The following is a 23,285-nucleotide window of genomic DNA, read 5'->3' on the forward strand; positions in this document are numbered from 1 at the left end:
ATAAGCACATGAAAATATGTTTAAAATCATTGGATCATTCAGGAAATATAAATTAAAACCACAATGAGATAATACCATACATCTATTAGAATGACTACAATTTTTAAAGGCTCACCAATTCCAGGATTGTCAAGGATAAGGAGCAACTAGGACTCTCATATACTGCTCATGGCAATGTAAAATAATTTAGCTGCTTTGGAAGCACAGTTTAGCAGTTTCTAAAAAATTTAAATATATATCTACCATATGACCCAATCATTCTACCACCAAGTATTTACCCAAGAAAAATGAAAGCATATCACCACACAAAGACATACAAATGAGTGTTTATACCAGCTTCATTAGTAATAGCCAAAAACTGGAAACAACTCAAATGTCCACCATTAGTGAATGGATAAACAAATTCTGGTATATCCATAAAAGTGAATACTACTTAGCAACAAAAAGAAATAAACTTCAGTGTATAAAATCGTAGATTAATCTCAATATAATTATGCTGAATGAAAGAAATGAGACTAAAAAAATGAGTACTTACTGCATGATCCCATTTATATAGAATTCTAGAAAATATAAACAATCTGTAGTGACAGAAGCAGATTAGTGTTTACTTGGGGAGTGGTGACAGGGCTTGTGGAGAGAGAATGAGGACTTACAAAGAGGTAGATAAAAGAGGTACTGGCTTGTCACAATACATAGGTTAAAATTTTCAAACTGTATACTTTAAATATTCTGATTATACCTCAATAAAACTATAAAATATGCAGATAATTTAAAATTCCACTGGTATAAACAATTATGATATACAACCATATCATCCAGCAAGCTCACTTCTGTGTATATATATTCAAAGGAAATAAAAGCACTATCTTAAAGAGATATGTGCACTCAGCATTCATTGCAGCATTATTCACAATGGCCATGAAATGGAAACAGCCTAAGTGCTCACCAACAGAGGAACAAAGAAAATGTGGTATTTATGTAACTATATATAAACCCATCTGATAGACTTTGGGGCATGGAGGAAATGGGCAGATGTTTGTCAAAGGATACAAATTTTAGGTATAAGATGAAAAAGTTCTGGGAATCTAATATACAACATGGTGACTATAGTTAATAATACTATATTATATATTTGAAATTTGCTGAGAGAGTACATCTTTTTTTTTAAGATTTTTTATTTATTTGACAGACAGAGATCACAAGTAGGCAAAGAGGTAGGCAGAGAGAGAGGAGGAAGCAGGCTCCCCACGGAGCAGAGAGCCCGATGTGGGGCTCGATCCCAGGATCCTGAGATCATGATCTGAGACGAAGGCAGAGGCTTTAACCCACTGAGCCACCCAGGCACCCCGAGAGAGTAGATCTTAAGAGAACTTAGTGTTCTCATCACATACACACATGTAAAGTAGCTAGGTGAGGTGATAGATGTGTTATTTACTTGACTGTGGTAACCATTTCACAATGTGTATGTATACCAAATCATCATGTTGTATACCTTAAATATATACAATATACGCAATTTTATTTGTCAATTATATCTCAAGAAAGCTGGATGAAATAACAATTTGACATAAGCCATTTTCCTATGACATATGCATATCCTATGACCAAGCTTCTTCACTTCTAGGAATCTATCCTATAAAAATATTTACACAGATGTGCAAGAATTATGAATAAGAACATTCTTTGTAGCATTACTTGTTACAGCAAAAATTTTAGAGGTAATTTCACATTAATCAACCTGAGACCAATTAAAATGTAACATTGTATGTTGGTCAACTTTCCATATAAATAAGTATAGGTCCATATTACCTTTTTATTCTATTTTTTTTAAAGATTTTATTTATTTATTTGACAGAGACAGATCACAAGTAGACAGAGAGGCAGGCAGAGAGAGAGAGAGAGAGAGAGAGAGGGAGAGGGAAGCAGGCTCCCCGCTGAGCAGAGAGCCCGACGCGGGACTCCATCCCAGGACCCTGAGATCATGATCTGAGCCGAAGGCAGCGGCTTAACCCACTGAGCCACTCAGGCGCCCCCATATTGCCTTTTTAAATGGCTGTGAGTTATTCTATGGGATAGATCAAAAAACCAAAACAAATTGTTCTGAAAAATAAGCTATATAACAAATAATCTATATAAGTATAAATTATTTCTAATATTCTTACAGTTACAAGCATTGTTTTCTCTCCCATCAGACAAAAGATAGCTAAAACTGAAATTGCTATGTCAAAGAATGTGAAATTTTTAAGGTTTTTAGTAATATTGTTATTAGAAATCCAAGGCATGGAAAGTTGACTAACATATAATGCTAACAGAAAAAGACTGTATGCATATGAGTCCATGTATATTTTTAATTATGTGTTCATGCTTGTGTGTATACCACATTTACACACATACACACAAACACACACACTCACATGCTTAGGACAATCCTAGAAAAATATATGTAAAAATACCAAAGTTTGCCTTTATGTAGTGGGATTACACATAAGTTTTACTTTCTTCTTTATATTCTCCTTACTTTCTTCTTTATATTCTTCTAGAGAATGAAGTTATTTCCACTTTGAATAATTATTTTAATATAAATCTCCAAAAAAAATCACCAAGAAAATTAACATATGGATAAATAAACATGTCAGAAAAAAATAGAGCTGCTTCTTAACTCTTCTAAAAGTTTTATTTATATCATTTTATTTTTATACCTTCTGAAAGCTGTCTACAGTAGACACTCAAAAAATGATGGGATGATTTGGATAGCTGGACAGATTGGATACATACGCACTATTGCAACTTTTCAATTCAATACTACTAGATTGCTTAGTAACATTCTATGGGTGGTCCATACCTCTCATAGGATTTTCCATCCACAAATCTTTTATAATGATAAATCCACATCTTATATTTGAACAGCTTGGTGCTTTCAACCTTAGAGTATTACTTTGCATTTATGTATACTGAATTTATTTTATTTCTGGCTACCCCTTCAACTTATCTATTCCATTTTTATTCTAAGCTTGTCTCTCCTCCCTAACAAGCTTAGAATGGTCTGTAAAGGTAATCAATTCTCTATTATGTACTTCTTTAATTAAAGTACTAGACACTGACTACAAAAGAAAAATTACTTTTCTAGGTGATTTTAAATGAAATTATTCAGTTTTTGATTTGCATTTCCTTGGCTACTAATGATAGAACATATTTTTATATGACAATTGGCTATATATATTTTCTTTTATGTGAAATACTTGTCCATGTATCTTACCCATTTTTCTATTCTATTACTGATTTGTATGAGTTCTTTACACATTCTATAAACTAATCCTTTGCCAGTTCTGTGAGTTGCAATTATTTCCAAGTTTGTAACTTATCTTTTTACTTTAAGGTGTCTTTTGATAAATTAAAGTTCTTAATTTTAATATAAATATATTAATCTGTTCTCTTATACTCAAACATTTTGCCTTAAGAAATTTTCCCTATCCCATCCCTATCCTATGCAATTAGCAAAAATTAAGAGTCTAAAAATAACAAACATTGATGAAAGTATGTCATAATCTAATGCAGTAATTAAGAATCCAATTATTACCTGAGGCTCAACTTTCAATCTCATTACCATAAATGTGCAAAAGAAGTTTTTACAACATATTATAAAGCTTAGCTTTCTTATGATTTGCAATTAATCTGACCAACATATCATTTATATCTATGTTTACAGACTCTAAAGTAATAATTAAAACATAAAACTTACCATCAATATCAATAGTCTTTAGAGCTTTTTGCATTTCTGAGTCACTTATAAAAATCTTCAACATGTGATGGATCGTTGGCAGATCATTCACATAAATCTTACCACTCTGGATTTTGCTGAAAATTTTACAGGCCTTCTGAAGTGCTAAACACAAACCCCAAAAACAGTTAATTAATTCCAATGAATAACTATCCTTATCCCTGCGACACCCTCACTCAAGGAAAAACAACAACAATAATCACCAAAAGAAGAAAGAGAGCAAATCTTTGTGTTCTAACCCTTTGCTTTAAAATGGATCTTGTGACTTTTTTAGGTCTGTCTCTGTGAATGGCCTCCAAATATGTAAGTTTCCTAAAGAACCCTCAGAAACTATAAGAAAGTCATGCAAAATTGACATCATAAAGGCTCCCACAACTTTATCTGGGAATGTTAAATCCCTCTTCCATGCTCCTATATACTAGGTATGGATCTCAGTCAAAGCTCTTGGTATTGTGACTGTTTGCATGTTAATACCCCTCACTAAACTGTCAACTTCTAGGGGGCAAGATTTTTCATTCTTCAAGTGCTAGTGTCTAACTCAGGATAGATCCTCAAAAAATGTCTGCTGAGTTGAATTTAGTTCAGTATGGATACAACACGTAATATTCAGAAAAAGAGATGCAAGATGACAGTGCTAAATACCAGAGAAAGACTAAAACATTGATAATACTGACTTTAATAATAGTTTTAATAGGGTATTGGAGATGGAAACCAGGTGTAAGTGAAATGGGAAGTAAATATGTAATTAAGGAAAACAACTCTTTGAAGAAGCTTCTTGGAAAAACAGAGTATAAAGTTGACATAGTCCTGGGGCACATGGGTGGCTCAACTGGTTAAGCATCAACGACTTGGTTTCCGCTTAGGTCATGATCTCAGGGTTGTGAGACATAGCCCCGAATCAGCTCCAAGCTCAGTGTGGCGTCTACTTGAGATTCTCTCTCTCTCTCCTTCTGCTTTTTTTTTTTTTTTTTAAAGATTTTATTTATTTACCTGACAGAGAGATCACAAGCAGGCAGAGAGGCAGGCAGAGAGAGAGGAGGAAGCAGGCTCCCCTAGAGAGCAGAGAGCCCGATGCGGGGCTCGATCCCAGGACTCTGAGATCATGACCTGAGCCGAAGGCAGCGGCTTAACCCACTGAGCCACCCAGGCGCCCCTCTCCTTCTGCTTTTGTCCCTCCCCCTGCTCTTTCTCTCTCTCTCTCAAATAAATAAATAAATCTTTTTAAAAAATTGACATAGTCCCTGAGGAAGTAGAAAAAAATTGCATGAAAGAAAATCAAGAAGTGAAAGGGCATTTTCTCCAATGAGAAAATAGGGAAGGCCATGGATGTTTACAATCCTAAGAGTTCTCCCCACAAGGGAAATGTTTTCCTTTTTTCTGTATCTATATGAGATGACAGATATTAACTATTGTGGTAATCATTTCACAATATATTTAAGTCAGGTCAATATGCTGCACACCTTAAACATATACAGTGCTTCATCTTAATTATATCCCAATAAAAATGGGAGATAAAAGATGCCTAATACAGGGGTGCCTGGCTGGCTCAGTTATAAGAGCATGCAACTCTTGATCCTGAGGTTGTGAGTCTGAGCCCCATATTGGGCATAGAGATTACTTTTTAAAAAAGGCCTAATATGATGACCAGAGTTAAGGTAAGAGGGAAAATATACCAAATGACTCCATAAATATAGAGGAGAGACCCAAGATATGGAAGAATTCAGTGTCAAGAAGTGAAGGGTACTATGATTCTTAATATTAAGATACCAAGGACTAAATCCCAGTAAAATCAGTGACTCCAATGCTCACTAATACATTAATTGGATGTAATATCCAGACTTTTTTCCCAAATAATTTGAACTAGAATAAGTACATGTTATATTTTGCCTATCTCATCAATACGACAGAAGATATTCATGAATACTTAATATACTTATGCCTTGCTCACAGGCTACAGCATTTGCCATATCATGTAATATTAATTGATATTATATGCCATTAGGAGTAAAGAAAGAGATACTAACCACTGAAACAATTTCTATTAAGCACACAATCAGGAAATTAATTCAAGAAATTCTAGAACCTATTATTACCACTTAATTCTTGTGAGTATAAGTTTCTTTGAGGTTCTTCATTATATAATGTCTTGTAGAGGCTAGAAATCATTTCCCTTTTCCTGTCAAAGAAACAGCCACATTAGAAAGCAGCACAAAAACAAAGTAAAACAGCGCACGCGTGCGCACACACACACAGACACACACACACACAATATTTATGCCATTTTTCCATTAAAATATTAATAAACCTATCAATGGTTTGAGAGTCTCCAGTGTCTTACTCCATAACAACCTTTCTTAAAGAACTTTCTAAGTGATAGTGAATTATATATTCTTCATCCCAGAATCCCCCCGCTTGCTTCTTTTAGGTGCTCTCTGGAGCAAAATTTACCCTAGTCAGTGAGTAGTGCCCACCATCCACAATCATTTGGCTGTTACTCTTAATTCAAGTCACAGCAAATTTTCAGAGTTATTATAGTAAGGAAAAATAGGAATATCTTTAAATAGCAAAGAATCCCAGATTCCACAACTTGTCAGTAAAAACATTTTGAAAAGGTGATTTATCTAATCCCATAATGCATAAAAAACTGAAATCATAAAATGTTAGTGTTAGAAGAAATCTTAAGGGTCCATCTAGTACAAGAATCTTGCACAGATGTGGAGACTGAGGCCCAGGGATACAAAGTGAATTGTACAAGAGCCTAAGCTAGCATGTGAGGTCAATAAGGACTCGAGTCCAAGACTCTCATTTCCATATACAGTAAGCTCAGCTCTACATCACCCTTCCTAAAGCATAGTCTTAGTTTGCACAAACTATTCTGCAGTATGCAAAATATGTGGAAAGGATAGATGATTCCAAAAAAGAAAAAAAAAATCTGAATGCAATATTTAGGGTAAAAAAATACAGTGACTTAAATACCGAATAATTGAGGAAGATGTACAAAGGGGTGGTAAAATCTTGTGAACGCTGTACTGATTCGGCAACTTGAATAAAGAGTTTTCTTTCCTGGTCATCTTCTCCTTTGACAGCTTCACTGAGGAAGAGGCGATCTAGAGCCAAATACAAGAATGTTGATGCCTGAGATCACAGACCTCTTAAAAGGTAGGCACCTCATATCATATCTAAGCTCCTCATTGATGTAAAATTGCTTTTTATAAGGAAATTAGTTTACATATACTAAAATTTGAAATAAACTATACAATAATTTTTTGCAAAGCCACATTTTTCTAAGCATGCAACTAAATCATCTCCTAATTAATATTAATATTCTGTTTATAATAACTGATTTTACAAAGCACGGCAAATCTATGGTACAGTAAAGACAAGACCACCAAATTCTAGACTACACATATAGGCTCTGACTATATGAGCAAAACAGTTATTTAAATAATACAGGTAGTGGGATGCCTGGATGGCTCAGTCAGTTAAGCATCTGTCTTTGGCTCAGGTCATAATCCCCTGGGGTCCTGGGATCAAATCCCACATCAGGCTCCTTGCTCAGCAGGGAGCCTGGTTCTCCCTCTGCCTGCAGCTCCCCCTGCTTTTGCTCTCTCTCTCACACACAAATAACAAAATCTTAAAAAAAAAAAAAAAAAACCCACCACCAAATAACATAGGTAGTTATGCTTTTTTTTTTAAAGACTTTTATTTATTTATTTGACAGACAGACATCACAAATAGGCAGAGAGGCAGGCAGAGAGAGAGGAAGGAAGCAGGATCCCCGCTGAGCAGAGATTCCCACCCCCACCCCAATGCAGGGCTCGACCCCAGGACCCTGAGATCATGACCTGAGCCAAAGGCAGAGGCTTAATCCACTGAGCCAGCCAGGCACCTGGCAGTTATGCTTTAAATTATCCTTATGATTGAGAAAATGATCCACTTAACATGTACGTATAAACAAGATTCAGAAGTGGCAAGTAGCTAGATAGATAGAAAAGCGTCATTTTAGAAAATGAGGACTATAATAGTAGGTGTCTTCAATTTTACATGGAATCTAGAGCCTTGTCTTTCTAAGACCATGCAGGATGTAGAAAGAAGACTCTGAAAACATATAAGATTGGTAAGAATTGGTACTGAGATCCCACATAGAGCCAAAATTTTCAAAAGGCAATGTTACCAGCAAGAATAGGCTGGGGGGAAATAGCAAAACAAAAACAAAACAATTTATCCCAAACAGAACTATGCAGAATAAAATCTGTCTTTGTCTCAGCTCTTGGCTGGAAAAAGAGAGAGAAAAGAGAGTACTCTTCTTGATTAGTTATAGCTACAGTCTACCCACACATAAGTACAGAACTCAAATCTACACTAAATACATGGGCTAGGAAAATAGAAACCAAAAAATTCATTTAAAGTGGTTCCATGTTTGTAACAATTCTAAAGTGCAGGGCAGGAGTGAATTCAAATTCTCCTGGAGGAGAGTACTCTAAATCCAGAGTCATCATGAGATTCCCACAGATTTAGATCAAATATATAGTTTGATATATAGGATATAAGGATATAAGTTAATGAGTGAGAATTAGACAAAGCAATAAATAGCAGATTTAGATCCCCAAGGACTTTATATTAGGTTTATCAGATATCAATCTTGAAACAACTATGGAACATGAACAAAGAAAATGACAGAAGGCAGATTTTAAAAAAATAATAAATAAAATTTCTAGAAGTAAAAAATATAAGCACTGAAATTAATATCTCAATAGACAGGTTAAACTGCAGATTAGATTCAGCTAGAGAAAGAAAAACTAGAAAACAGATGGGAGAAATTATCCAGACAAAAGAGAGTGTATCTAAGTACATCATATAGTGAATGTAGTAGATTGAATGGCAGCCCCACAAAAAGATATGCCCATATCCTAATCCTTGGAACATATATGTGACTTTATTTGGTAAAAGGTCTTTGCAGATGGAACAAAGTCAAGGATCTCAAAATGAGATCTACAATGATGTGTTTATAAAAGTAGAACAGGACCTAGGATACAAACACAGGTGAGAAGACCATACACAGAGCAAGTTGGAGGCCAGGACTGAATTTATGCTGCCACAGCGAAGGAATGACTAGGTCATTATTATAACAGCGGAAGTATTAACAGAGAGCACCTTTATTTCATAAAAATGAAAGTCTAATGGAGGAAAAGGGGGAAAAGGGTTCTTTGTTATATTAAAAAAAAAAGGAAGAAGAAGAAAAGGAGGAAAAGGGGGAGGATTGAAAGGGAGAAGAGGAAGAAGTGGAAGTATTTCAGATTGTGACATTTCAATACTTGAACTAAAATGATATGGAATGTCTGAAAGCCAAAAGCAACACTCAAAAGTAAAATAAATATTTCCAGATCATTAATTTACCTCAGTCCTTTTAGTATGCAATTGTCCTTGTAAAGTTTTCTCTCTCTTGACATTTTCTTCTCCTGAAAAATCAGAGAATTTTTCTTCTCCACACAGGAATACTGATGTTGCGTTCCTAAAATGCATATAAAAATGGAGTAATTCCTGAATTACTTTTTTTTATTACTTATTGTTTTTCATCTTTTATTTGCAGAACTTTTCAAACATATACAAGAGTAGAGTAATGTGATAATTTTCCCATGTACCCATCACCCAGCTTCAATAATGGGCAATCCTATTTCATTCAGATACTCCCATTTCTTATTATTTTGAAGCAAATTCCAACATTATATTATTTCATGTGAAAAAATTTTAGTATGAATTTCTAAAAGGTGTTTTTTTAAATATATTTGGAACACAATGATGACACCCAAAAAATTAACAATAATTTCTTAATATTACCAAACACAGTCAGTGTTCAAATTTCCAACTGTTTCATAAATATCAAAAATTTTTAACACTTTGCATCAGGATTCAATAAGGTCCCCATTACAGTTTGTTGATGTGTCTTTTAAATCTCCATTTATCTATAGGTTCTCCTACCATGTCTTTTATCATCATCAAGATCATCATTTCCAGGCAATTTGTCTTATAGATTTCCCAGTCTGGATTTTGCTGATTGTATTACCACAGTTGTAGGATTTTTTTTTAAAGATTTTTATTTATTTATTTGTCACAGAGAGAGAGAAAGAGAGAACGAGTGCACAGACAGGGTGAGTGGCAGGCAGAGGGAGAAGCAGGCTCCCCACTGAGGAAGGAGCCCCGTGTGGGATCATGACCAGAGCCAAAGGCAGACATTTAACTGATGAAGCCACCCAGGCATCTCTGGTTGTAGGACTTTAAAGATTTAATAGGATTCACAGTTTTTATTTGTTTTTTCAGTAAAACCACCATACAGATGCTGATGTTTTCCACTGGGAGGTATATAATGTACAAGTGGTTCTCTAATTGTGGTATTAGCTTCTATACTTATACATAATAACTAGACTCAGCAAATCATCAGGGACTATAAAATATTTATACCTAAAACGATCATTCCTTCTTCACTCATTAGATATTTCTATAAAGAAAAACTTCCTCTTGGGTATTATTGGTTACTCAGTGGTATAGTTCATATAGAAAGGTGGGATAATTACTTTATTCTTTTCCTTTATTTACCACTTTTCATAACAATGACTTGGGTCACTTGTATCCTCCATTAGTGACAAAATAATTTTTATACTATTTTGTACCCTTGGATTTACATACATTAAATTCATCTTACTTCCTTGTAATTATTACCCTTATTGACACCCCAATTGTCACATGTATGGTGGGAGTCTCTTTAAGTAGGCTCTTGAGTCCTTTTGATGAATCTCTGATAGGAGTCTTTATTAGTTTCCTTATTTCTGTAGCACCAGATGCTCCAGGCTCATGTGTACATTTCCTTTCCCAGACATGCACTTCCTCTAGGGCACTGTGTGTCCCCAGGTGTTAACCTATTTTACACAGTTAATAAAATAAAGTAAAGGAACACTCTACCACCTCCCATTCCTTCCTTGACTTTTGTCATCTAACACAAAGGAATAGTGAGAATCCCCATGAGACTATCAGCAGATTTGTCAGCAGAAACCTGCAGGCCAGAAAGGAGTGGTATGATATATTCAAAGTGCTAGGGGAAAAAAACCCTGCCAACCAAGAATACACCACCTCACAAAGTTGTCCTTCAGAATGGAAAGACAGACAAAGAGTTTTAAAGACCAAAAAAAAAAAAAAGTGAAAGGAGTTCATTACACTAGATTGGCTTTTTAAGAAAGAATGTGACTTTTGATCTCGGGGTTGTAAATTCAAGCCCCACATTGGGCGTAGAGATTACTTAAAAATTTAAAAAAGAAATTTTTTTTAAGTATATTACTAGAGAAAAATTACCAAATCACAAAGGAAGAGAGCAAGATAAAGGAACAAAGAAATTATAAAACAGCCAGAAAACAATCAAAATGACAATAGTAAGTCCACACCTATCAACAGTTACCTTAAATATAAGTGGACAAAATTCTCCAATCAAAAGACATAGAGTGACTGAATAGATTAAAAGAAAAAAAAAAAAAAGACCCAAATATATGCTGCCCTCCAGAGGATCACTTCAGCTTTAAGGACAAGTATAGACTGAAAGAGAAGAGATAGAAAAATATATTCCATGCAAATGGAAACCAAAAGAGGGCAGGGGTAGCTATATTTACTTTAGACAAAATAAATTTCAATACATGTTTTTAAGTCAAAAACTGTAACAAAAAATTCATTATATTATGATAAAGGGATGAATTAATCAAAAGGACAAAGCAATTGTAATATTTATACATCCAACATAATAGCACTGAAATATATAAAACTAGTATTAATATATCTGGAGAGAAATAGACAGCAATGCAGCAATACTTAGAGACACTTCAATACCCCACTTTCAACAATGGATAGATCAACAAGACAGAAAGACAAAGGGAAACATTGGATTCCAACTACATCATCGACCAGATGGACCTATAGGGACAAACATATAGAGAACACTCTATCCAACAGCAGCAGAATACACATTCTTCTCAAGCATATATGCAACATTCTCTAGAATAGATCAATTGTTAGGCCACAAGTCGTTTTTTTAAAGATTTTATTTATTTATTTGACAGACAGAGATCATAAATAGGCAGAAAGGCAGGCAGGGAGAGAAGGAGGAAGCAGGCTCCCCGCTGAGCAGAGAGCCCGATGGGGGGCTCAATCCCAGGACTCTGAGATCAACCACTGAGCCACCCAGGCACCCCCAAACAAGTCTTTAAAACCTTAAGAAGACTGAAATCATATCAAGCATCTTTTCTGACCACAAAGGTATAAAACAATAAGTTAATTACAAGAAAAAAACTGGGAAAAAACACATATGTAGAGATTAAACATGTTCCTGAACAACAAATGGGTCAAAGAGAAAATCAAAAGAGAAATTAAAAAACATCTGGAGACAAAGTAAATGAAAACATGACATACCAAAACTTACTGGATGCAGCAAAAGCTGTTCTAAGAGAAACATTTATAAAGATAAATGCCTATATAAGGAAAAAAGAAAGATCTCAAATAAACAGCCTAATTTTATACCTCAAGGAACTGGAAGAAAGAAAAAAGTTAAGCCCAGAGTTAATTGAAGAAAGGAAATAACAAAGATTAGAGCCAAACAAGTGAAACTAAAAAGACAGTAGAAAAGATCAAAGAAGCTAAGAGCTTATTTTTTTAAAAGATAACCAAAATTAACAAATCTTACTAGACTAAGAAAAAAAGAGAAGACTCAAATAAATAAAATCAGAAAAAAGAGGAGACATTCAACTGATAACAGAAATACTAAACATCATAAGAAACTACTATGAATAATTATATGCCAACAAATTAGGTAACCTAGAAGAAACATATAAATTTCTAAGTTTCTAAAACCATGTAAGAATGAATCATGAAGAAACAGAAAATCTGAAAAGACAAATTATTAGTAAGGAGATAGAATCAGTATCTATCTCCTAACAAAGAAAAGTCCAGGATGGCTTCACTGGTGAATTCTACTAAATATTTAAAGAATTAATGTCAAATATTCTCAAACTCTTCCCAAAAATTGAAGAGGAAAGAACACTTCCAAACTCATTTTATGAAGCCAGCATAAGCCTCAGCAGAGCAAAGCCAGAAAAGGACACAACAAGAAAAGAAAACTACAGCCCAATATCCCTGATAAACATAGATGCAAAATTTCTCAACAAAATACTGGCAAACCAAATAAACATTACATTAATGATCTAGTGGGATTTATTTCTGGGATTCAAGTATGGTTCAACATAGGCTAATTAGTAAATGTGATACAGCACAGTATAGGGAAAACCCATTCCTCTGTTTCTCCTTTACTCTCACATTACTACCATACTCACAACACTTCTGACACTAGATGTGTGAGGTACCCCCCATCCCATGAAGCAATTCTCTGCACACCAGCTGGGTGTCCTACAAATTAACTCCATTCTGACACGATCTACCTGAATATACTGTCAGATTCCACAGGTTAAGGGCTCAGTCCCACAAGACTGCCCCCAACCTACTTGTGGAGTCACAACTCTGACTGATAAGTTATAAATCAGAGATTCCTACTACAAGGCCCTCCTTGGATTTGATTACTTTTCCAGAAGAGCTCGCAGAACTCAGAAAAATAGTTACTTATGTTAACAAGTTTATTTTTCATATATGATAGAAGATCCAGATAAAGTCAGATGAAGAGACACATATGGCAAAATCTGGGAGGATCTCAGCATAGGAGCTTCTATTCTTCTGGAGTTAGAATACATCGCCCTCCTGGTATGTGGATGTTTACACCAACAAGGAAGATCTCTGAACCCCATACTGCCGAGATTTTTATGGAGGCTTCCTCATGTAGGCACGATCAATTATTAATTCCATTTCCAGCTCTTCTCCCCTCTCTGGAGAGATTCTGGGTTGGTGAACACATCCACAAACTGGGAGGGTGACACACCCCAACTCCAAGAGGACAAAAGCTCCTGTGCTTGGGACGCTCCCAAATCTCACTTTGTGTATATCTTCATCTGGCTATTCACCTGTATACTCTGTCATATCCTTTACTAAACTGGTAAACATGAGTGTTTCCCTGAGTTCTGTGAGATGTTGTAGCAATTAATTAAACTCAAAGAAGGGTCATGGGAACCTCTGATTTGTATCTAAATCCAACAAAAGTTATGGGGAAATTGGGAACTTACTACTTGAGATTGGCATATAAAGTGCATGTGGGGGAGGCAGTCTCATGTGACTTAGCCAACTAACCTGTGAGATCTGATGCTATCTCTAGGTAGATAGTATTAGAATTGAGTTAAATTGCAGGACATCCAACTGGTGTCACAGAATAGCTTAGTGTAGGATACCACACATCTGGGTGTCAGAAGTGTTATGAGTATGGTGGTAGTATGATAGTAAAGGAGAAACATAGGAGAACTGAGGTTTTTCCAAATAACCACATTAACAAAATGAAGGATAAAAATCATATGATCATCTCAAAAGATACAGAAAAAACACTGATAAAGTTCCATTTTCTTTCATGATAAGAGATCCCAGCAAAGTGGGTATAGAAGGAATATACATCAACACAATAAAGGATATATATGACAAGCCAGAGCTAATATGATACTAAACAGTCAAAAACTTAAAGCTTTCCCTGTAAGATCAGGAACAAAAGAAGGGTGCCGACGCTCACCACTTTTCTTCAACATAGTATTGAAATCCTAGCCAGAGCAATTAGGCAAGAAAAAGAAATAAAGGCATTCAAATGGAAAGGAAGAAGTTAAACTGTCTCTATTTCCAAATGATATGATCTTTTATATAGAAAACCTTAAAGACTCTATCAAAAAACTGTTAGAAATGGGGCTCCTGGGTGGCTCAGTCGTTAAGCATCTGCCTTTGGCATGGGTCATGATCCTGGAGTCGTGGGATAGAGCCCTGAATCAGGCTCTCTTGCTCAGCAGGAAGTCTGCTTCTCCCTCTACTACTCCCCCTGCCTGTGTTCCCTCTCTCACTGTCACTCTTTCTGTCAAATAAATAAACAAAATCTTTAAATTTTGTTTATTTAAATAAATTTTTGTTTATAAATAAATAAATAATTTTTTAAAAAATTATTTTTATTTAAATAAATAAACAAAATCTTTAAAAAAAAAACCTGTTAGAACTAATAAATAAATTCAGTAAAGTTGCAGGATACAAAATCAATATACAAAAATCAGTTGCAGAAATTTCTATAAACTAACAACAAATCATCAGAAATAGAAATTAAGATAACAATCCGATTTACAATATCATCAGAAACTAAAATACTTAGAAATAGATTTAACCAAGGAGGTGAAAGATCTGGACACTGAAAACTATAAAATATTAATTAAAAAAATGAAGAAGACACAAATTAAGTGGCAGTATATTCTGTGTTTGTGGATTGGAAGAATTAATATTGTTAAAATGTCTATACTACCCAAAGTAATCTATAGAATCAGTGCAATTCTTACCCAAATTCCAGTGGCATTTTTCACAGAAATAGAACAAATATTCCTAAAATTTGTATAGAACCACAGAAGACCTCAAAGAACCAAAGCAATCTTGAGAAAGAAAGAGCAACACTTCTAGAACATAGGCAGTAAACTCTTTGACATTGGTCTTAGCAATAATTTTTTGGATTTGATACCAAAAGCAAAGGCAACAAAAGCAAAAATAAACAAATGTGATAATATCAAACCAAGAAAGTTTCTGCACAGCAAAGGAAACCATTGACAAAATGAAAAGGCAACCCATGGAATGAAAGAAAATATTTGCAAAACCACATATCTGATTAATTAACATTCAAAATACACAAGGAATTCATGCAACTCAATAGCAAATAAACAAATAATCCACTTTAAAAAGTACCTGCATAGACACTTTTCCAAAAAAGATACACAAATGGCCAGCAGGTACATGAAAAGGCGCTCAACATCACTCATCAAGAAAATGCAAATCAAAACCACAATGAGATATCACCTCACACCTGTTAGGATGGCTATTTTCAAGAAAAAACAAGTATTGGCAAGCATGTGGAAAAAAGGAAGTACCTATTTACTGCTGGGGGGAATGTAAATTGGTGCAGCAACTATGAAAAACTGTTGAGTTTCCTCAAAAAATTTAAAATGTAACTACGATATGATCCAGCAACTCCACTTCTGGGTATATGTCCAAAAGCAATGAAAACAGGATCTCAAAGAGATACTACACTCCCATGTTCACTGCAGCATTATTCATAATAGCCAAAATACGGAAACAATCTAAATGTCCATCAACAAATAAATGGTTAAAGATGTTATATTACTCTCCCTCTCACACACACATACACACTAAAACTGGAATCTACCCAGCCATGAGAAAGAAGGAAATCCTGCCATTTGTGACAACATGGATGGACCTGAGGGCATTATGTAAAGTAAAATAAGTCAGACAGAGAAAGGCAAATACTGGATGATCTCATTTACATGTGGGATCTAGTAAAAGCCAAATTCAGGGGCACCTGGGTGGCTCAGTCAGTTAAGCCCCTGCCTTCAGCTCAGGTCATGATCCCAGGGTCCTGGGATGGAGTCCTGGTATTGAGTCCAGCATTGGGCTACCAGATGCTCAGCAGGGAGCCTCTTTCTCCCTCTCCTGCTGCCCCTCCCCCTTGCTCATGCTCTCTTGCTCATGCTCTCTCTCTCAAATCTTTTTTTTAAAAAAGCCGAATTCACAGAAACAGAGAGTAGAATGGTGGTTTCCAGGGGTTGGGGGTATGGTAAATAAAAATAGGGAGAGGCTGGTAAAAGGTTATAAAACTTCAGCTAAAAGATAAATAAGGTCTGTGGGTCTAATGTATAACATGATGACTATAGTTGATGATACTGTATTACATAATTGAAATTTGCTAAGAGAGTAGAACTTAAATGTTCTCACCAAAAATAAATAAGTAAATGAGGTAAATATGTGAAATGAGTAAAAAGTGTCAATCATTTCCCAATGTAAACATATGTTATCACACAGTACATTTAAATATATTACTTAAAGACAAATTAACAGACATATGGATAATTGCTCTCCTATAACTGGAAATCTATGATGGCTTATAGGTTTCCACAAAGTTGTGAGAGAAGTGAGAAAAAAAAAATGAAGAGAATGGCTATCTAGGAATTAAAACTATACTTCTGAAAGAATGGCCACAAATATGCATGATCCTCTACATTTTAATACATTAGGAGAACTTATGAGCTACATTTTTTATTCTCTCAAACTTACAGAAGTATAATTCAACTAACTTCAAAGTTTAACTTACATTTTTTTGTGTTCTAGTCTCAAATCCCTAATTTCATGTGAAATTCTCTTTTGCGTTGCTTTAGAAAACTTGACGTCTTTCTTGTTTTCAGTATGTCTTGATGACAGGTTGGTTGCAAATGAATTACAGCCATGATCTGATAAACTGATATTTTCTTCTGCCTGGGGATCAACCAAGATCCATAGTCAACTATGTTCTCTTTCCACATATAAATTAAATATGACATTCTGGGTAAAATCATTCATTGTAGATCAATATTTTCTCTAAAATGATGCTACCAAACAGAATTTTATTAAAAAGGATTTAATTATTAGTGCATTAGTCCAGATTAGGTACATATTCTAAATGCCACCAACTATCTTCAGTGCATTATGCAGCTATAAAATGCCCAGCATTCATGAATGTATTTAATGGTTGTTGAATCTAGTTTTTAAGGCATCTTTAAGCTTACTTCATTAAATTAAAAACTTCTGCTCCATTAAAGACTCTCAAGAGGGTAAGAGGACAAGGCACAGACAGAGAGTAAATATTTATAAAAGATATCTGATAATGGGCTGTATTTTTTTGTATATTCAAAAATATACAAAGAACTCTTAACTCAATAATAAGAAAAAGCACAACCCAAATTAAAAATAGGCAAAAGATTGAGGCGCCTGGGTGGTTCAGTTGGTTATGCACCCAATTCTTGGTTTCAGCTCAGGTCATGATCTTTGGGTCATGAGACTGAGGCCCACAACAGGCTCCATCCTGGGCATGGAGCCTGCTTGGAATTCTCTCTCTTCATCTCCTTCTGCCCCTGTCCCCAATGGCACATGCTCTCTCTCAAAAAAAAAAAAAAAAAGGGCAAAAGATCTTAATAGACTCCTTACCAAAGAAGATATACAAATATCAAATAAATACATGAAGAGATGCTTGGCATCATGTCATTAGGGAATTGCAAATTAAAACATCAAGATACCACTATATCTATTAGAATGGCCCAGATCCAAAATACTGACAAAGCCAAATGCTGGCAGGGATGTGGAGCAAGAGGAACTCTCATCCATTGCTGGTGGGAATGCAAAATGGTACACTTAGAAAAACAGTCTCTTACAAAACTAAACATACTCTTACCATATGTTGCAACAATTGCACTTACTGGTATTTACCCAAAGGAGTTGAAAACCTATATGCACACAAAAACCTGCACACAGATGTTTATAGCAGCCTTATTACTAATTGCCAAAACTTGGAAATAAACAAAATGACCTTCAGTAGATGAGTGGATAAATGAACTGTGGTACATCTAGGAAATGGAACACTATTTGGCACTGAAAAGAAATGAGCTGTCAAACCATGAAAAGATGTGGCAGAACCTTAAATGCATACCACTAAGTGAAAGAACCCCAACTGTCAAGATGGCGTGCTGTATGATTCAAACTATATGATATTCTGAAAAGGCAAAACTACGCGGACTAAAAAGACCAGTGGTCGCCTGTGGTGAGGAGGGGTGGGGAAAGTTGAATAAGCAGAGCACAGAAGATACATAGGTCAGTGAAACTATTCTATATGATATTATAATAATGGCAATATGTCATTATCCATCTTTCCAAATTCATAGAATGCACAACACTGAGTCAATCCCAATGTAAACTATGGACTTTGGGTGAAAATGATATGCCAGGGTAGGTTCACCGTAACAAAAGTACCACTGTGGTGTAGAATATTGATACTGGAGGAGGCTGGAAAAGCATAGGGGCAGGGGGCGTATCGGGGCTCTCCACTCAATTTTGCTGTGAATCTAAAACAGCTCGAAAAAATAACGTCTATTGAGAAAAAAAAAAAAGCAGCTATATTACTTCTAAATAGATAGGCCCCCCCCCCAACAAAAATGAAACTAGAGCCTAGAAGCAATGAACATGTTTAGAAAAAGAGGAATGAAGTTAGAAATAAACTCTTTTGAAATCTGGCTGTTTGCTTAAAACAACTGGAATGCAACTAGTTGATCTAAGGTCTATTAGTTTTTAACCCCTGAAAAATTAACACAGGCAATTTATAAAGCAGATCACCAAAGGAGTTTAGAGAACTTCTATTTCTGCATAAAATGGAAATGAAGGGAACTACTTCAGTGACTTATAGGGTCTGCATATATTTGTCTTACAACAGAGGCACACCTTTAACAACTTGCTTCATAAAAAGGCAATCTGATTTGCTGCCTTAACAAGGTGTTTATTAGGAACGATGAAAAGTTTCCTAGAGGCATTCAGAAAAATGACTCAAAAGAAAAACCAGGAAACTAAAAAGAGGAAGATCTAAAAAAGAGAGGCAAAAAACCTGTCATCAAAGACCAGAGGCACAAAAGTGGTCAAGTAGTGAACAGAAACTTTGATGATAGAGAAAATGAAACAACTTCTGAAACTCTATGGTTAATTAAAGATGTAAGAAGTATAAACTATATAGCCAATGGAAGACAAACAGGTATGGTATGTTAACATTGTTAATTATTTTAATTTTAAGAATTCATCTTCAAAATCAGGTTATGAGGGCCCAATCAACAAAGAATTAGGTATAAAAAGGTGGAACAGGTTAATATGTATATCACAAACCTTGGTACTTAGCAAGAAGCCTTGGGGGTTTTTTGTTTTGTTCTGTTTTGGATTATAGTATAGATACATGTATTACCTGGTGGCACCAAATCCATTAAAAGCATAAATTTAAAAGGGTAAGACTCTCACTGGACAGCACTGAGTTCTACCTGAGTCCTATGCTTCCAGAAAACAGTGAAAATTAAAGGAATCCCCTCACCCTTTTGTCTTCTGGAAAATGGCTTACTGCAAAGAACCCTTCCTCATATACTTTAGATAAAACTCACAGATGACCACCTTGTTTACCTATGACAAAGCCAAAATTCCCTTTCTTTCCTTCATGCATGATGAGTCAAAATGTTTAATCCCACTGACTAATCAGAACAAAATGCTTATGAGCCAAAATTGGTTAAGCTTCTCTTCTTCCTCCTGGCCCCTAAAATACTCTCTGATCTATTTATCCAATCATGCCATTCTTTCATTCCACTTCCCCACATCCAGTTCTTCCTAGCCTTGTTGACTCCTGTCTATTAAGGGAAAAAAAAAAAAGAAGAAAGCTCTTTTTGCCTAGCCCTTGAGATGTTCGCAGATCTTCTGGTCACAGCTTTCTCCCTGTTGTAATAGTCCCCCCTCCTGCTATTTCAATAAATAGTCCCTTTTCCCTCTCACAATAATCCTTTCGAATAAAGTCTCTTCTTACTAAGTTCAGGTTTGTTTTTTGTTTGATACAATACTGGCCAATGGATAAGAGTACCCCATGAATCACAGATAAGAAGGCTAGAGAAACTTGGTATCTTTTATATTACCGTCTGGATTCCCACATCATTAGTTATGTCATCTACAACCTCTCATGTAGGTTTAAATCCTTTATTCTCCTGAAAAAATTATCCCAGTTCCTACCCCCAAAATACTCTCATCATACACCTCAGATCTCTTGACACTACATAGATGGCTGGGATGAGAAGTTTCAGCATATGCCCATGAAAAGACCTGAGAAGTTACCTTAGTTGTTAAGCAAGATCTTCTAACTATATTGCTCTATGAATCTGCTTACTGGTTAAGGATGTGAGATAATATAAAAAAAAATTTTAATGTAAACTAATTAAAAAAAAAAAAAAGAAGAAGAGGAAGGAGTCTTTAGAAACGATTTCGAAAAAATACCTGGCAGAATAAAGGTACTTTAGTTTCCATTTTTCGGTTTAGCAGTAAATTCTGCCCTTGAGGACTCAATGGCCTTGATGAACAAGTACGAATGACCAATAGCACAAAAGGATTTCCTGTCCAAAAAAAAAAAAGAAAGAAAGAAAAAATCATATACCCATTTAAGAGACTTAATTATATTTATCTACCTGAAGTTATCTTTGTATTGTAACACTCACAGCATAATATGGAATAGGTATGTGTGCAAAAGCTAGGAAAAAAAACAGTTAGTATAATGTAATTCATAGGAGTTCATCCAGTCCCTTAACTTTACCTTTTGTGGTATAAGAAGAAATAGAGAAATCCAAATTCGAATGACATAAAAAGCAGAAAAATCCAGTTATATTTATTTATTCAGATAAACCCAGAGAAGCAGAACTACTAACATGACAGCAATCACCAATGCTACTAAATGCTTACTATGTACTAGACACTATGATAAATACTTTGACATAAATTATTTCATTTATTCCTCATAAATATCTCTTAAGGAATTACTATTACCCTTATTTTACAATGAGGAAAATAAAGACTTAGATCAAGTTGCACAAGATTACAGCCAACAAATAGTGGAGTCAGAATTTGAAGTTAGGCAGCCTAACTCAAGCCCCATGGTCTTTAGCACCCTGTAATATTGCTGCTCAAAAAAATGGTATTGCAAACAAAAGATGCCTTAGCTTGCTTGTTTTCAACCAGAGACTTCCACATCACATACCAAGCATCTAGAAATTCCCCACATTTTCACATTTTTATACCCCCCATCTGAGTCACATTGGATGTGCTATTTATTACATTGCTAGTTATACTACACTGTTAGTTGCAATGACCTGTCATTTTCATACTGTGACATTTAATGGCAAGTATTAATATTCTAATAGAGACAGCACTTTAAAATCACTTATTTCTGAAGTTATCCTAATTATTATTGAATGTGATATGTCCAACATTCCTGGAATTCAAAACACATTAAAATAAAATGAAACCATGTGACAAATATCCATTTCAGAAGACATTAGATGACTATGCAGATTTCCCCAGCAATCCATTGAATTAACCTCTTCTAGATCTTTTCTAGCCAGTTCAATCTTTACCTCTAGACTACTTGGTATAACACCGACTTCACCATTGTTACTGTCTTCACTATTCAACTGGCATTAATCATTTGCCTTGTACTTTTATCACATATATCTTTTATATCAACTATAATCTAAATTTCATGAATGGACTGAAAGAAATGGAAGAGTATCTTATCATTCTTTGGATTATTTTCACAATACCAAACACAATGCTGTCTGTATATAATAAATGAAGGAAAGAAAGAAGTGAGAAAGAGAGGGAGAAGTGAAAGAAGGAAGACATTTCCTCTGTATTAAGTTACACAGAGTTTCTTAAGGTATCAAAGTACTTAATTTTTTTAAGATTTTATTTACTTATTTTTGAGAGAGAGAGAGCACCACGAGCCAGAGTGAGGGGCTGAGGGAGAAGCCAACTCCCCACCCAAGCAGGGAGACTGATGGAGGACTCAATCCCACGGCCACACGATCATGACCTTAAGTCAAAGGCAGATGCTTACCCAACAGAGCCAACTAGGCACCCCTCAAAGTACTTAAGTCAGCAGAGTAAGCTTTATTTAAATTACCTTGAAAGGAAGAATTGTTTCATAATTTATAGACCTATCAAAAAGTCAATATGTTTTAATCTGCTGGATGAATCAGATACCACACACCATATACCACAACCCTCTCCAATCTAAGAGAAAAAATAGTACAGGAAGTCTCTTCTCCATAAATTTGACAAGAGAATTGTTTCTCAACTCTCAACCTATGACACATATCTGAACTTGCAAGGACAAACCAAGAGAAATGAAGAGCTGTACCCCTCCTTTTCCAATCATCTATCCATTCACCCCTCCATCCATGAAATTCATATAAATTTAATCCATATGAATTCAACATTTATATATTGTATGCCTACTACTATGTACTAGTAAGAGCTGTCCTCCTGGATCTGGGGATACAGCAGTAAAAATGGGAAGAAATAGATCCTGCCCTCATGGAGCTTACATTCTTGTCAAAGAGAGACGATAAAATCAACAAATTAATAAAATATGTAGTATGTCTTCTGTGATAAGTATTAAAAGAAAAAATGTAAAGTAGGGGAGAAAAATATGAAGTATGGTGTTTGGAAAAAGATGCAGGAACAGACAGGGTAGGCAAGGGAGACTTTACTGAGAGGGAGACTTTAATTATAGACCTGAAAGAATTAAAGTAGGAAGCCAATGAATATATTAGGGGAAAGCATTTCAGCCAGATAAAACCAAGTACAAAGACTCAGAAGTAAGAAGGAGCTTCACTGTTCAAGCAACAGTGGGTAGGCCCACAAAGCTGAAGCAGAGAAAGCGGAGTGAAAGGAGGAGAGGAGAGCAGCAGGGATC

The 23,285-nt window shown here is 35.2% G+C and overlaps 1 protein-coding gene across 1 annotated transcript in view; it reads right to left on the bottom strand.

The window, feature by feature from the left end:
- LOC111158199 (EF-hand calcium binding domain 13) overlaps positions 1-20,842 on the bottom strand; it is a 91,324-nt gene extending 70,482 nt beyond the window's left edge. The window contains exons 1-6 of the mRNA XM_022520115.1: positions 20,813-20,842; positions 17,088-17,248; positions 9,176-9,290; positions 6,755-6,885; positions 5,872-5,954; positions 3,740-3,883 (exon numbers count right to left, since the gene is read on the bottom strand). Of these exons, the coding sequence (XP_022375823.1) occupies positions 3,740-3,883; positions 5,872-5,954; positions 6,755-6,885; positions 9,176-9,290; positions 17,088-17,248; positions 20,813-20,842 (664 nt within the window). The remainder of the gene's footprint in view (positions 1-3,739; positions 3,884-5,871; positions 5,955-6,754; positions 6,886-9,175; positions 9,291-17,087; positions 17,249-20,812) is intronic.
- Positions 20,843-23,285: the final 2,443 nt, after the last annotated feature.

This window comes from Enhydra lutris, unplaced genomic scaffold (genome assembly GCF_002288905.1).
Source record: "Enhydra lutris kenyoni isolate GAN:26980312 unplaced genomic scaffold, ASM228890v2 scaffoldscaffold57, whole genome shotgun sequence".
NCBI lineage: Eukaryota > Metazoa > Chordata > Mammalia > Carnivora > Mustelidae > Enhydra > Enhydra lutris.